This window comes from Macrobrachium rosenbergii, chromosome 25, assembly GCF_040412425.1.
Source record: "Macrobrachium rosenbergii isolate ZJJX-2024 chromosome 25, ASM4041242v1, whole genome shotgun sequence".
Lineage (NCBI taxonomy): Eukaryota > Metazoa > Arthropoda > Malacostraca > Decapoda > Palaemonidae > Macrobrachium > Macrobrachium rosenbergii.
In genome coordinates, this window is record NC_089765.1 from 27,873,616 (window position 1) to 27,890,272 (window position 16,657).

Here is a 16,657-nt window from a genome sequence, read left to right on the forward strand (position 1 = left end):
AAACACTTACCTAAATCATATGAAAATTTGCATTTGCAAAACCAATACATTTTAATCTTGTACTTCCAGTTTTAATGTAAATGTGTTCCCTTTTATGCAATCCCTATTAGCACAAAACCTCACGTTCCTGCCGTATTAGCTCTGCATATACCGTATTTATATATAAATATATGTAAATATATAAATATATACATGTATGTAGTGCCAAATATACAGAAGCATATCAATTTAAGATAGGCTAACATATAAAGATGGCATGTAAAATACATACTGTGTATACAAATATATATAAATATGCATATATAAATGTACATAAATATATGCAAAAAGTTGTCACATTTAACTACTTCTGTGATGAAATAATTGTCAATCCAGAACACTGCACAAAATACATGAGGACTGTAGGATTCTTATGGGGTTAACTCCTATAAGAATTACTGCCTGAGAAATTCTCCTCAAGAAGGATTCTATTTATTACTTTGAGAGCAGTCACATGTAAAACCAAATAAAAATACCAAACAGTTCTATTACAAAAAATGAAGTTCAGCTTCCAACCACTCAGGAAAAAAATTGATGTACATTCAAATAAAACTTTTCTCTGTAAAAATATGAATACTGAATATGGCAAAATACCCCATCCATAATTGAAAAAAGAGCATAACCCCATAAAAATCCCCAAGACAAAGCAGTACTGATTACACAACCAGTTGATCATTCAAGTAATTAGTGTAACAAAACTTTCTGCACCCACTGTATATGTATATATTTCACCAATGTTCCAAAGCAACCAAGAAAAGCAGTCCAGTATCAGACATACTGCATACCTCTTAAGGGATGCCAGGGACAGTATAAAAATAGCATTTACACTGTATAAAAAGTCTACAACGACTGTACACTATCTACATGATCCTACTCTTTCTGCTGGACTCTCAGTCTGGGGCTTTCATAAGCATGTTAGCTGTACTTTGTCCTTGAGCAAGTTACTGCCTTAATAATTTTTATTCTTACTAAATATCATATCGTGCTAATATAATACACCCATTAATGAAAATTTTCCCCACTATTACTTGATCACTGACCAAATATAAAAGGAAATGTTTTATGCAAAATTATGACTCATCTTTCAAAAACAAAAGTAAAAACCCATGGTGAACTGCTCTTCAGATCTTTCCCAAAAATATAACAAAAATCAGTAGCCTTCTCTTTCGATATAAACAAAAACTAAAACAAAGAATATCTTTATAAGTTACAGTGCTTGTGTTTCACTCGTACACAGGGACAACGTAATCTGACCTGAGCTATGGTGAAACCATTCAATCAACTAACCACTTATGCTCCATTGCCACCAGACTTTCTCAGCACAATCAAACAGGTAGCAGTTCTTTACTATTACTTACTTCAACATCGGTGAACCACAGTGAATTCATTTGGGCATACAAATCTGAGGTCTATGAAGTTAAAAAAATTAAACCTTCAGTCCCACTATTTGATCATAAAGAACATATGCACCCAACATACAATTTTTTGATAAATTAAAAGTATAAATAACAATTTTAATAACAAAAGTAATTTTAACTTACTGTACATCAGTGAAAGCAACTAATATCCAGATGGATGATGATGATCTCCAGGTGTGATTCTGTAATGCTTCTATTTCACCTTGTTATTCCTGGTTGTAATGGAACATCCTTTACCTGTCAGAGTTTAGCACTTGAAAAAGGTGCAACTCTTGACTGGCAGGCAACAACATCACAGATCTTTGGTATACCTTATTTATTCAGTAGTAAATCTTTAAAGTCATTACTATCTTTAAAAAATTTTGGCAGGAAAAATCTGCACAAATGCTGCATCCAGAAAATTTGAGCAATAATGCATAATGCAGAAAACTTACATATCTAACTCTTGCCTCTGTTAAGGACGAGATCAAACATCATTTCATGTAGTACACAAAACTCAAAATACACAAACTTCATGGACAGCCAAAGTGAACACAAGTCTGGGCATGTGCAAGAGAAGAATTGTTCCTCTTAAAAATATATCTTTTTTTTTCTGACAGGGAAAAAATACATAAAATTTCTCCATGGAATAGATACGACACTATCACTCTTCATGGTGTGACAGTGGTTGTGGCAGCTATGACACTGACTTGGGTTGGGAATACACAAACAACAGCAAGAGAAATAGTGATCAGATTGGAGCAGAGTTTGGTCTGAGAAGGGTTTTGTTTTCCCAACCAACCTTACTCAGTCCCACCCACTTCACTACTCTCTCTTAACTCTTTCTAGTCATATATATAATTATCACTCTTTTTAAGAAGCACAACAAATCCCAGAGTGGAAATGTACTGAGAAGAGTGTGCATGAGATCCGGTTATCTCTGGACGCCCTTAGTTCAGATCCCGGTCTTCCAAGAACCGGTACTCAAACGTAAAGTTTTCCTTTTTACGCTGGCCCCAGTTCTCATAGTCGAAGTAGATATATGTGCCCTGAAAATAAAATTAAAATAGCTAATTTCTTAGTCCTGTAAAATAGCAATCTCTCAACCATTTCAATACACAAAGAAAAAATAACAATAAGGAAGCTATGTTGTAGCACATTTAGATTAATTAGTCAAAAAAAGTACCTCTAAGAATTGCAAGTACAATTTCTGAATTAAGCCTTTTTCACGCTGTGCTTGACATTTCACATTCAGATCCATGGTTCTATCTCAGAAACCAGAAAGGCAAAAAGAAGTATTACTCTAAAACATCACTTACTACTTTAGATGAAAATTTTGTTATTTTAGAAATGATTTTGATATCTCAACTGCATTAAGTATTAAGGTTCACTGCTAGATGTATAACTTCCAAATTCCTATACCAACTAAAGTAAACCCGCCATATTCGCGGTCTCACAATTCGTGGATTTCTCTGTGGAACGTATATACACATTATTCGCAAAAAATTCGCCCATTCGTGGTATTTTTCACAGAAATATTCACCAATTACTGCATTTTATATTTTCATGACTAAATGCACTTTTTGTGATAAAACTATTAAAATACTCAGGTATAAGCATGTTAAGAGCTTTTTTGTGTTTAAACTATCAAAATAGGCGATTCTAAGTGTTTTTAGAGGGGTTTTAAGTATTCGCAGGTTTTAGCTATTCGTGCAGGTGTGTGTGTTAAGCATCCCCCGCGAATATGGGGGATTTACTGTATAATTTACTGCTGAAATTATACTGACCTGTTCATATTCATCCGTGATTGCCTTTGGCTCTTCATGCCGCTGGAACCACATCATGTATTTCGTATGAAATCTCCAGGACTGCTTTTTAAGAGCTTTTGCTGCCAAGTACTGTGCTTTAGTACCCTCCATATAATAAAAAATAAAGAAAAGAGTTTCCGTTGAGAGCCGTTGAAAGAAATCTACAGTGTCTGACAAGGGAGGAGTGACCTGTTAAAAAAAAAAAAAAAATGTAAACACACTTTGAGTCTTAAAGAGATAATGGAGTACAAACTGTACAATTAGCCAAGGCCATAATTCTAATTCTACGTTTTCTGCTGTAAGAGCTAATGCAATATGCAGAAGAGTCACGTATCCTATATGTTTACTATATATTAATTTACTTATTCAATTTCAGAAAAATATTTGCAAAGCACAAAATGTATTCCTTTTAAAAATACATACAATACAGTACTGTTATGTTTAGCCTAAAAACAACATAGCCAACTGTGGGAGGTTTGCATTACATTACTTTGATGCATCACCTCATAATAATGTATAAATACTGTACAGAAAAATAATACAATATGAGACCATAAAACCTGTGTCCGTCTGCTTCAACAGAGTTACGAAACACTTGTGGCACATTATTTTTATAGACATTTATTCAATGCAGTATAGTATATATTTTTCCGAGCTTGACTGATCAACAGATTTATGATTCTTCATAAAAAGTCTTGGAAGAATGACTGATTTATGAAATTTAGGTTGTCAAGCTCGGCACTGGGGCACTTAATGCCATTCAGCACTCAAGACAATGAAAAGGGAATTGGAGTGGTTGGACAGTATGATAAAGGGATCCAGGAAATAAAAGGAACTGAAGTAAATGGCTCTAAAGGTGGAGATGGGGGAGAGCCCCACACTTGAACTCAAGTTAACAGTTTGAGAAGTTGGATAGCAAGATCGTAGAAAAGAAGCAGAACAAAGTTAAAGAAAAAGGCTAATAAGCAAAAGCAGCTAGGGGACAAAGGGACACTGAAAACACACTTTATCAATGCTTGCAGTGCACCACATGAGGTGTAATTATGGCACTACCCCTATAACAGGGATTAAAATAATGATAACATTGTTTTATCAAACCTTTAATGCATTTAAAATAGCAATACACAGTGTTAACTTCACACTATTTGGCACAATAACAGTTACCCTTATACTCTTGTACCAGTGCTTCTTTAGGCTAAGCTAATCTAAAAAACTGCTTGATTTCTTATTAGTTTGTTCATTACATTACATCTTTAACAACTATTAATTATTTTATTATGATACTCAACATTTTTATGTTTGTTACAAAAATTATTTTTATGTTTGTTACAAAAGTTGTTTAACCCTTAAACGCCTATTGGACGTATCATACGTTGACTAAAATTGTCTGTTGGGTGCCGAGTGGACGTACCGTACGTCGACTACAAAAAATTTCAACCTTCGGTCAACTTTGACTCGACCGAAATGGTAGAAAAACGCAATTGTAAGCTAAAATTCTTACATTCTAGTAATATTCAATCATGTACCTTCATTTTGCAACAAATTGGAAGTCTCTGGCACAATATTTCGATTTATGGTGAATTTTTGAAAACTTTTGTCTTACGCATCGATGGTAACTCAGCCGAAAATTTCATAAATTCTTTCGTCATTTTGTCGTAATTTTTGCACTGTTCTATATTAGCCGTTACATAAAGTTTTATATATGAAAATGTGCGCAACTTCATGTACAATACAGCAAAATACAACCCATGGTTGTAGCTTTTATCAGTTTGGAAATATTTTCATATAAACCACGATAACTGCCAAAATTTCAACCTTCGGTCAACTTTGACTCGACCGAAATGGTCAAAAACGCAATTTTAAGCTAAAACTCTTACGATCTAATAATATTCAATCATTTACCTTCATTTTGCAACCAATTGGAAGTCTCTAGCACAATATGTCGATTTATGATGAATTTTTGAAAAAAACTTTTTCCTTACGTCTGCGCCAGAAATTCTTTCAAATCACATTGTAGTAATGTTTGCACTGTTTTATATTAGTCGTTACATAAAATTTTATATATGGAAATGTGCGCAATTTCATGTAGAATACAACAGAAAATAACTCATGGTTGTAGCTTTTATCAGTTTTGAAATATTTTCATATAAATCACGATAACTGCCAAAATTTCAAGCTTCGGTCAACTTTAACTCGACCGAAATGGTAAAAAAAATTATAAGCTAAAACTCTTACATTCTAGTAATATTCAATCATGTACCTTCATTTTGCAACAAACTGGAAGTCTCTAGCACAATATTTCGATTTATGGTGAATTTCTGAAAAAAATTTTTTTTTCCTTACGTCTCTGTGCGATAACTCGGCCGAACATCTCAGAAATTCTTTTCGTCATGTTGTCGTGATGTTTGCATCATTTTACATTAGTCGTTACATAAAATTTTATATATGAAAATGTGCACAATTTCATGTAGAATACAACAGAAAATAGCTCATGGTTGTAGCTTTTATCAGTTTTGAAATATTTTCACATAAATCACGATAACTGCCAAAATTTCAACCTTCGGTCAACTTTAACTCGACCGAAATGGTAAAAACGCAATTGTAAGCTAAAACTCTTACATTCTAGTAATATTCAATCGTTTAAATTCATTTTGCAATAAATTGGAAGTCTCTAGCACAATATTTTGATTTATGGTGAATTTTTAAAAAACATTTTCCTTACGTCTGCGCGGTAACTCGCCAAACATCTCAGAAATTCTTTAAGTCTCGTTGTCGTAATATTTGCACCGCTTTATATTAGTCGTTACATAAACTTTTATATATGAAAATGTGCGCAATTTCATGTAGAATACAACAGAAAATAACTCATGGTTGTAGCTTTTATCAATTTGAAATATTTCCATATAAATCACGATAAATAGAAAAAATTCGACTTTCGGTCAACTTTAACTCGACTGAAATGGTCGAAAACTGCAATTGTAAGCTAAAACACTTACAGTCTAGTAATATTCAATCAATTAGCTTCATTTTTCAACAAACGGGAAGTCTCTAGCACAATATTTCGATTTATGGTGAATTTTTGAAAAAAACATTTTTTTACGTCCGGCGTTTTAATTCATGCATCATTTTGTGATAATATTTTCTCTGTGTTGCTTTGATCATTTTAAGATTTGTTATATACCAAAATCATCGCAATTTAGTGTACAATACAACTAAAAAAAAAATTAACTCATTAGCTTTAACCGTTTTGCTTACAGCGCGATTTGTATACAATTATATACGAGTTTTTTTTTTTTTGCTGTCATATATTTCAATATTTATATATGATAATGATATTTTTTTTCATTTCTGATGGTTGCATACTAAACTTCAGGCAATGACAAAAATAATGAGCCAAAAATGAACTCTCAATCTTAAAAACTAAGCGTGTTGTGATTTTTTGAAAAAAACCTTTTTTCCGCTTCGGCGCTAACTCACTGAACGCCGCCGGCATACGGGAGACGTTTTTGTAAATAGGGCTTTGGCATTAAAGGGTTAAAAAGGTTTACACAACTTGTCTGATGAAAAAAAATTCACTTAAATATTAAATTAAAAAAACAAAAACATTTCACTTAACCAAAATGAAATAAAAATAATGTTAAAATTACTGGTTAAAAAATTTACAAAAAAAAAAAAAAAAAAAAAAAAAAAAAAAAAAATGTAGGCCTTTTGTCTCTCAGAAGTCTTAGTTTGTATCATTCATCCAAAGCTGAATTATTTGTTAATGAACCAAACACATCCAATACTTAAGTACACAAATATAAAAGAGAAAGCAATATATAAAAGCCCTATAATCTAGCATATAGTTAGTGCAAAAGGCTTATAAACAACCTTAAGATTTTAGGATTGTTTTGTTTACAGCTGGTAGTGGATTTACCACACAACCATTTTTATGAGAAATGTTAAAAGAAATACTGTATACTTGTTACTCTATTTCTACATCCTTATAAGCCTATTTCATGCCACATTGATAATGCAAATTTTTTAAAATCCTTTGGATAATTATGAGCTAGCAAAATGCCAGGCATATATTATTTCTAAAACATTTTTAGCACATACTGTAACTCTTAAGTAATGTATATTTGTTTTACGAACAGTTCGTATGTTAATTAGGTAACCTAGGCTAGCTATAATATATTAAAGAAATCCAGTTAATCTGGAAAAGGTTGGTACCAATTAGCCCGGTTAAACAATGTTTTATGGTACTGTAATATGAGACTGCCAGGAGACATAGGGAGAGACAATATACTAAAACCATCTCTCTCATTCCTTGATCCCTTTTTATCATAGGTGGGCACACACAAATACTCTTAGGTGCTCTTGTTACAAGGATGATGGTAAAGAAATGAACAAAAAATGTCACAAAGAAAAATGAATGATAAGGTTGTGTGAAAGAAGTGATATGGAAACAAGTAGAAATACTTAGTAAATGAAAGAGAAACTAACATAATAAAAAAAAAAAAATAAAAATAACAAAATAAAAATGACAGCATTATTAGTATCGATAGCAGTTGTGATAATATTAGTTACCTAATTCTGGTACCTAATTATCATATTTAAGACAAGAGTGTGACTTAATGCAAACTTCTTAATATAATTTTGTAATTAACTTATTAAATGACTATTTCCTGCTTTGCACAGCAGATTATAAAGCAGTTCAAAAGTACAATGTAATTTAGAAATATAAAAAGGGCAAGAATGTTTAAGTGGATAGAAGTGGGTTGGATAACTTTGGGTAAGAAAAATTGAATATCTTATGAACAATCAATCATATAGCAATGGTGGCCTGTAGTGTAACAATACATTAACTATAATTGTTTAAAATTGACTAAAATTATGCATTAATATGGTAACAATCACGGTAAGTCTTCTAACAAATTACTTTGATGCACCATCTCCTAATGAATAATTGTATAAATGAATATTTCTAATACCCAGCACTGGACTGACAGACTTAATGAATATAGGAGATCACTTGGAGACGTTTGCCAGACCTTTTGTAAATTCATATTACACAATCGTTCTTAACCCATTGTGTCTTGTCGTGATCATGTGAGGCATAATAATAGCTTTTGAGGTATAATAATAGCTTTTGGGGTGAGATTGAACTGGTCAAGGCGAGAATTTATATTTCGATCGATGCAATTTGAACGAATTTTACAGGAAAATGTTCTAATCACTTGAATGGGATAAATAACAACACTCATACCACAGCTGGTGAAATAAGGAAGAACAGTCCCCCATGCAATTTCACGGGGGGAAGGTACTACAACTCCCAGCCCAAGTACACCTCCAATATATTTGCCCATAAATATACTCAGGGTCTGTTGCTGGTTTTAATCATCTTTAATGACAGTATGTCTGCTGTAACTGTACTTTTGCAAAATAAAATTTTAAAATTTAAAAAATTATTAGAAAGAACACTTCATCACTCCCTAAAATTAGGTATTTTTAAGTGTCTTGGAAAAGAAGGGACGAAAATATTCACTTTCAAGGAATAAAATTTTTTCTTCCTCTTTCCATTTTGTTTTTTTAATGGGTTGACCTTAAAGTCTGGTGGTCTCAGGGTAATTTTAATGTATATTTTAGCCTGGCCTGTAAGGGTTAATGAGAAATAATAAGTCTGAATATTTACCTAAAAAACTTCCACAATGTAAATAGAATCTCCAAATTTAAAATACTACATTACCAAGAACGTAGGGCTGCTCACCTGCGGATAGTAATGCGGCGTCTGGTATGGCTGGCGTGGTAAGTGCACTCTTAATCTTTCCGAGTCGGACGGGTGAGGCATGTGATAGAAGGCCGCCTGTAGCATCTTAAACTGCATTTCATGTTCAACTGTCAACTGTAGAGGTCCTAGTGGAGCTACACCCAATAATGGAGGAATGTGAGCTTCACATGTCCCTGCTTTCCCCGAGGTATTCGTACTAGTAGTGTTGTTATTACTATTAGAATTACTAATAGTTGTGGTACTGCTGCTTACAACGCAACTGTTTACTTCCAACACTGAAAGGCAGAAGTACAATTGATGAGTGGTAATGAGTAAATATAACATTCCCTTATCCACTTTTGACATAACTCTGGTACCTAAGAATGTTCTAACAAATTCTTTTGCAATTAACCAACAATATGATATAAATTAGACTAACCATACGATCTAGCTTACCTGATGCTGGAATCGATGTGGAATTGACTTCATTAACTTTTTTCTGTGCTATAGCTTTTAATGATACTGTCTCTGCAGCATTCTGAAAAAAATTTGACAAATGACCAATTTCAATATGAAAGCCTAACTTTATACTGTACTATATAGTAAACCGATGTTATAAAATGTGCCCTGAATTTTAAATAATAATGTAAGATATTTTTGTGATTCAGTTATACATAAGATACTTGTTGATCACAATATTACTAAGCAGAGCTGATAAAAAATTTGTGCAAAATTCGACATCTACAATACAACTTAACACTCAAGTGAACTTAGGGTAAGCTCAATCTTCATTGTCAAGTTACTGGTTTATGTAAGAATTGAAATTTCAATTTTTTATATCTACTTCAATAAGACATAATGAAGGAGAGACTGATTACTAATAAACATAGAAACCTACCAAAGTAGGTGTACTGCCTTGATGTGGCACTGAGGAAGGCGTTGGTGCACCAGAAGGTATTGCTGGAGTTGTATTGGCACTGCCCGTTAAACTTCCCTGCGGTGAGGTCACGCTGACGCTACTGCTTACTCCGCAACTTACACCATTAGAACTGCTGTTAATGCTACTGTTACTGCAACTGCTGCTGCTGCTGCTGCTACTACTGCTGCTGCTGCTGCTGTTGCTACTGCTACTGCCCGTCCCAGTTTCACTATTAACTATACCACTATTAATTAACCCACTGGGTTCAGGCGACTGTCTTCCTGCAAAGATAAAGAAAATGACCGTTGAACTTTGGATTACAATCTACATATTCAAAGACTAATGGAAAATCAATGGAAAATTAAGTGCATGGAAAAATCCACAAAACAAATACCGGTCAACCATCATTAATCCAGCATCAGTGGGACCTGCAGGGTCCAACATTAGAGATTTTGGCAGATTCCAGAGTGGTTAGGATAGAATAGGCTTAACCCAACAATTAACCACATCATCCTACCTTTAAAACAAACTGTAAATTGAGTTGATTTTTTCCATTTCTTGAGCTCCCTGATACCCTTAAAGACTTACAAATAATACTGGGGAACTATAAATTGAAAGGGAAATACTAAAACAAGCAATACAAATGTAAAAAATATAATGGTCACCCTACCAGAAAAAGAAATACTAGTACATATGGATAAATATAATAATGATTAACAAAAATCAAACAAAACTTGCTTGCAAAAACAATCATACAAGCAAAAATTGGAATGGGAGAATAAAAACAAAAAATGCTCAATAACAAACTCGCTAAACTTTTCCTTATGTACACACACTGTACAGTATATAAAATCTATGCAAAAAGTGAAAATTAACATCCTTAAGCTACCCACCCCTGAGACTAATTAGAACTTAACCCTTAAATGCCGAGCCTCTATTTACAAAAACGTCTCCCGTATGCCGGCAGCGTTCGGGAGTTAGCGCGAAAAGAAAAAGTTTTTCAAAAAATCACAGCACTCTTAGTTTTTAAGATTAAGAGTTCATTTTTGGCTCCTTTTTTTGTCATTGCCTGAAGTTTAGTATGCAACCATCAGAAATGAAAAAAAAATATCATTATCATATATAAATATTGAAATATATGACCGCAAAAAAAAATTTTCATATATAATTTTATACAAATCGCGCTGTAAGCAAAACAGTTAAAGTTAACGGATTATTTTTTTTCTTTGTATTGTACACTAAATTGCGATGATTTTGGTATATAACAAATTGTAAAACAATCAAAGCAACACAGAGAAAATATTATCACAATATGATGCATGAATCAGAACGCTTGCGGACGTAAAAAAATGTTTTTTTTCAAAAATTCACCATAAATCGAAATATTGTGCTAGAGACTTCCCGTTTGTTGAAAAATGAAGCTAACTGATTGAATATTACTAGACTGTAAGTGTTTTAGCTTACAATTGCAGTTTTTACCATTTCGGTCGAGTTAAAGTTGACTGAAGGTTGAATTTTTCTATTTATCGTAATTTATATGAAAATATTTCAAAACTGATAAAAGCTACAACCATGAGTTATTTTCTGTTGTATTCTACATGAAATTGCACACATTTTCATATATAAAAGTTTATGTAACGACTAATATAAAACAGTGCAAACATTACGACAACGTGATGAAAGAATTTCTGAGATGTTCGGCCTAGTTACCGCAGCGGACGTAAGGAAAATGTTTTTTCAAAAATTCACCAAAAATCGAAATATTGTGCTAGAGACTTCCAATTTATTGCAAAATAAAGGTAAATGATTGAATATTACTAGGATGTAAAAGTTTTAGCTTACAGTTGCGTTTTTCGACCATTTCGGTCGAGTTAAAGTTGACCGAAGGTTGAAATTTTGGCAGTTATCGTGATTTGTGAAAATATTTCAAAAGTGATAAAAGCTACAACCATGAATTATTATCTGTTGTATTCTACATGAAATTGCGCACATTTTCATATATAAAAGTTTATGTAACAACTAATGTAAAACGATGCAAACATTAGGACAATGTGACGAAAGAATTTCTGAGATGTTCGGCCGAGTTACTGCGGCGCAGAGCGTAAGGAAAAAGTTTTTTTTCAGAAATTTACCATAAATTGAAATATTGTGCTAGAGACTTCCAGTTTGTTGCAAAATGAAGGTACATGATTGAATATTACTAGAATGTAAGAGTTTTAGCTTATAATTGCGTTTTTTTATCATTTGGTCGAGTTAAAGTTGACCGAAGGTTAAAATTTTGGCAGTTATCGTGATTTATATGAAAATATTTCAAAACTGATAAAAGCTACAACCATGAGTTATTTTCGGTTGTATTCTACATGAAATTGCGCACATTTCCATATATAAAACTTTATGTAACGACTAATATAAAACGGTGCAAACATTACGACAACGTGATGAAAAGAATTTCTGGAGCGGACATAAGGAAAAGTTTTTTTAAAAATTCATCATAAATCGAAATATTGTGCTAGAGACTTCAAATTTGTTGCAAAATGAAGGTAAATGATTGAATATTACTAGAATGTAAGAGTTTTAGCTTACAATTGCGTTTTTTTTACCATTTCGGTCGAGTCAAAGTTGACCGAAGGTTGAAATTTTGGCAGTTATCGAGATTTATATGAAAATATTTCCAAACTGATAAAAGCTACAACCATGGGTTGTATTTTGTTGTATTTTACATGAAATTGCGCACATTTTCATATATAAAACTTTACGTAACGGCTAATATAAAACAGTGCAAAAATTACGACAAAATGATGAAAGAATTTCTGAAATTTTCGGCCGAGTTACCGTGCGGGCGTAAGGAAAAAGTTTTTTCAAAAATTCACCATAAATCGAAATATTGTGCTAGAGACTTCCAATTTGTTGCAAAATGAAGGTAAATGATTGAATATTACTAGAATGTAAGAGATTTAGCTTACAATTGCGTTTTTCGACCATTTCGGTTGAGTCAAAGTTGACCGAAGGTTTAAATTTTTTGTAGTCGATGTACGGTACGTCCACTTGGCACCCAACAGACAATTTTAGTCGACGTATGATACGTCCAGTAGGCGTTTAAGGGTTAATGACACAAACTTAAAAAAAAATTTGTTGGAAAAAGGAAAACCTAGTGCTGGCTTATTCAAAAGTATTGTCATCCCCTACAATAAAAAAAAGAAATACTTGCAACAGTCCCCCTTTGCCAACTACCAGCCACTACAGTAAGGAAAACCCAGAATGAGCAAAGATCCAACTGGGAAACTAAGTTTCACAAATTCTTTTATCACAAAGAAATTAGAAGGTGAAAAAATGAAGTAAAAAGATTAAATACTATTATGAATTACGTTATTTAAATCAAAATAATCTACAACTTGAATAAGAAAAGTCTGGGAATTTCATGAAACAGTGGACAGCGTCACAGACACAAAAAGTGATGTACTTAGCTGCTGGAGAGACAGGGATTTCTATGAGCATAGATATGGTTAACCCCTTGAGGACAGAGAGGGGACCCTGTCTGTTGCAAAACACTCACCCTTCACAGACTGATCAAAAAATGCTTAGCAGTGATTTTCTTTCACAGCTCTTTGCAAAATTATACTTCATATGCTGCATTAATGAATTTAGTGTTTTAAAGTTAACAAGTGGAATTTTATCGTGATATGTTTAAAAAAATGCCAACAAATGAAAATGAGATAATTACAAGTAAAGGATTCATGGCAAAACAAACCAAATCTTATCATTCTTTCTTGTTCAGTAGGTCTGAATAAACGGGGAGTGAGTAGGATTTGTTTTTTTTTTATTAGGTGCCTTTCCTCTCCTCACTTCATAGGAAGGAAGCCTTTTGGCTTGTTCCATTAAAATGCATGCACAATATGAACTTTTATTATTAATTAGCTTAATCAGACCTTCAATCAAAATATTTAACTCTCATAGATATAGCCCAATGGTTTTGTCTTTAATAAATGAATTAAACTTTTATCTAATAACTTTGATAATTGGTTGAACTGAAAATCATGATGACGGACAAAATTACTTTCACCATTTCCAAAGCATGAGATTCGCTATTGGCTAAAGTTTGACATTCATAAAATATATGTAACTTGTTAGTGTTGACCTGCATTCTCTGCATTCAAGGACTGGTTGATGTGGGTATTCATTAAGTATCCATGGGTCAACTGAGTGTGACAAATTTTAAGGTGAGATAAAATACTCGCAGCTGTGGTTGCTTCATTTGCATCCCCATTTCCCTTTACACTGACATGGGCAGGGGTCCAACATAGTGCTCCAACAATTACACAAGTTTCATATAATTTGTGGAATGCAAATTTAATTTGCTGACCAAGTAAATTCTTTTGGCTAGTAGTTCTAAAGTGTTCAATAGCACTTCTCAAATCACTGAAAATAACAAAACTGTCAGGGCATGTTTTTAATAATCACAAGTGCTGAATCTACTGTACTCAGTTCTGTTGTCAAAATGGAAACACATGGTAAAGAGAACTTTGTTTATTTAGATGAAATGCCAGCAAATCCTAAGCAGTTCGAGATTTGGAATCATCAGTATAAGTTGCATGTTATGGACCACATTTTTTGGACAAGTAATGTAAATACAAGTTCTGAACTTATAAAGATCCAAAGGAGGAGGCAGTTCTAGTTCTGGAAGAAATCTATTCCTCATATTGAACGATTAATAAACTTGATTAGCCCCCATGGAGGGGTGGATGATGGTGATTTATAAAAACAATAAGAAATTTAGTAGGAAAACCTAGTTTGTACTGTTACCACACTTTCCATAGTTACTAGTTCATGGTGTAACCACAGTGTGGGTTTCCATATTTTTAAGTTCTTAGTTCTTCATTATGAAAATACAGTTTTTAATGTCAAGACAGATGCTGATCCATTTATTTGATACCCATACCAACAGCATGTAGCAACAGAAATGTTGGTCTGTCTGCTCTCCAGGTTGTAGGAGCAAGGTTTCTGATTACACTTTAAAATATTTTTGCATTTATTTTTCATATATGCAACATGGGCTTTCCACTTTAAATGTGCTGTATATATATCAAATGTTAAGACCGAGTTTGTTTTTTGATTGATGGGCATTACTTTCTTTCTCATTTTTATCTATATTTCATTGTTTTGCTCTTGTCTCACATCTTCACAGAACATGTCTGACATCTTCACAGAACATAACAGGCTTTGTTTTCTCTACAGGAAATTGAAATCCAACTGAGGAAGCCCATAAGCCAACTCTAATTATGGCCAATTTAAGGCTTTGTTAGGCATGTTGCAGGTTTGAAGCTGTGTGAAACAAGGAAAAGTCACTCTCGTATACGTTATCTTTTAGCCCCATAAGTAACTTGTGTGATGTCACTAATTGCCAATATAAACAGAATGTTATTAAGAATACTAACTTAAAGAACTTCTTTTTCTAGTTTGTGTTTTGAAATATCTATAAATACTTGTAGTCTGATAATTTATGATGTTTATTATGAACATTGGTAAGAGACCTCCAAAATTATTGTTTTAGTACTCTGACAACTGAGTATCTCCATGTCATATCAATCTTCTGACAATCAAAGAATATTGCAAAGGTTATTTCTTTTAATGTCTCAGTGTACATGGTCTTCTAAACTGGTTAGTGAATCTAAAGTTCATCTACTGTTTTGAGATCCTAACTTAGAGTTATGATTTTGGAATAACTGTCATGCTTCAGTCTTGGAATGCAGCACCTTACCCAAAAGGTAATCGTAAAATTTTTCTAACGGTGCCACAAGACTACCATTTCAAACAAGATTCTACCCTTTTCTACAGCTGAGTTACTACATTCTAATTCTTCTTTTAAATTTCTTGTCCTATATCTCAACTGCTTTAAAACTTGATATTAATACATCAGTATCATTTTTTATTTCATGGATGTGGTTGCCTAAGCTACTTTTATCAACTTTCACAGAGGATACTTGCAATTCTATTTCCATTACAAAATATAGAGTATTTCTTGGTGGGTTAGCAAAACCTCTACTGATTGTTGCAGAATCTCTGCCATATTTGTCTCCAAGGGGTAACACTGTATATACCCAAGACATATTGCCTCCAAGATTGATTGATTATGAAATTTAGGTCTTGAAGACCAAGTGCCGGAGCCCATCAGGATTATTCAGCGCCATAATAGGTGAAATCTATAAACTAATGATATTATTGATAATGAATAGGTGAATGATGACATACTAGTAAAATTCAGTCTGCTGTCCTTCCTCTTATTCTTTATTAAATGATAGTTTCAGTATACCTATTTCTATAACGATGGGGACCACTTTTCATGATGACGGTTTTGTATGGGTTGTTTATTTTCAAGTTCCTTTTATTTTCTACTGGTAAATCTAGTTGCCTTCCTAATGAAGGCAACTAGCATGGTCTACTGCATTACTAATGTACATTGTGATAAATTTATTAGTTTTGTTATGCTCACTAAAGTCTTAATAAGGAGGAATGTCTCTAGGGTGGAATTTATATACATCCCAATTAGCTCTATGGAGATTATAATGAAAGACTACCGATATACAGTACAAATCAATCAAACCTGTCAACAATACACAGAGAACACATACTTTGGTCCATTGATGAAATAATCCAGAGTTCTAGAGAACATGTACACTCGGCAAGAAATGTGAGAATACAGTTTTCTTCAGATTTCGTTCATCGAATTTTAATTTTTTTCTTACAGAAA

General features: G+C 33.0%; 1 protein-coding gene across 6 annotated transcripts in view; it reads right to left on the reverse strand.

The window, feature by feature from the left end:
• Positions 1-462: 462 nt before the first annotated feature.
• Positions 463-16,657, reverse strand: part of Not3 (CCR4-associated factor Not3) — a 78,069-nt gene continuing 61,874 nt past the window's right edge. For 5 of the 6 annotated variants that reach the window (XM_067127196.1, XM_067127195.1, XM_067127199.1 and 2 more), the window contains exons 10-14: positions 9,892-10,193; positions 9,450-9,531; positions 8,994-9,289; positions 3,224-3,433; positions 1,564-2,485 (exon numbers count right to left, since the gene is read on the reverse strand). In XM_067127196.1, the coding sequence (XP_066983297.1) occupies positions 2,387-2,485; positions 3,224-3,433; positions 8,994-9,289; positions 9,450-9,531; positions 9,892-10,193 (989 nt within the window). In that variant the 3' untranslated portion in view covers positions 1,564-2,386. Of the gene's footprint in view, positions 2,486-3,223; positions 3,434-8,993; positions 9,290-9,449; positions 9,532-9,891; positions 10,194-16,657 lie in introns of all 6 variants that reach the window. The other variant, XM_067127198.1, reaches the window with a different exon arrangement.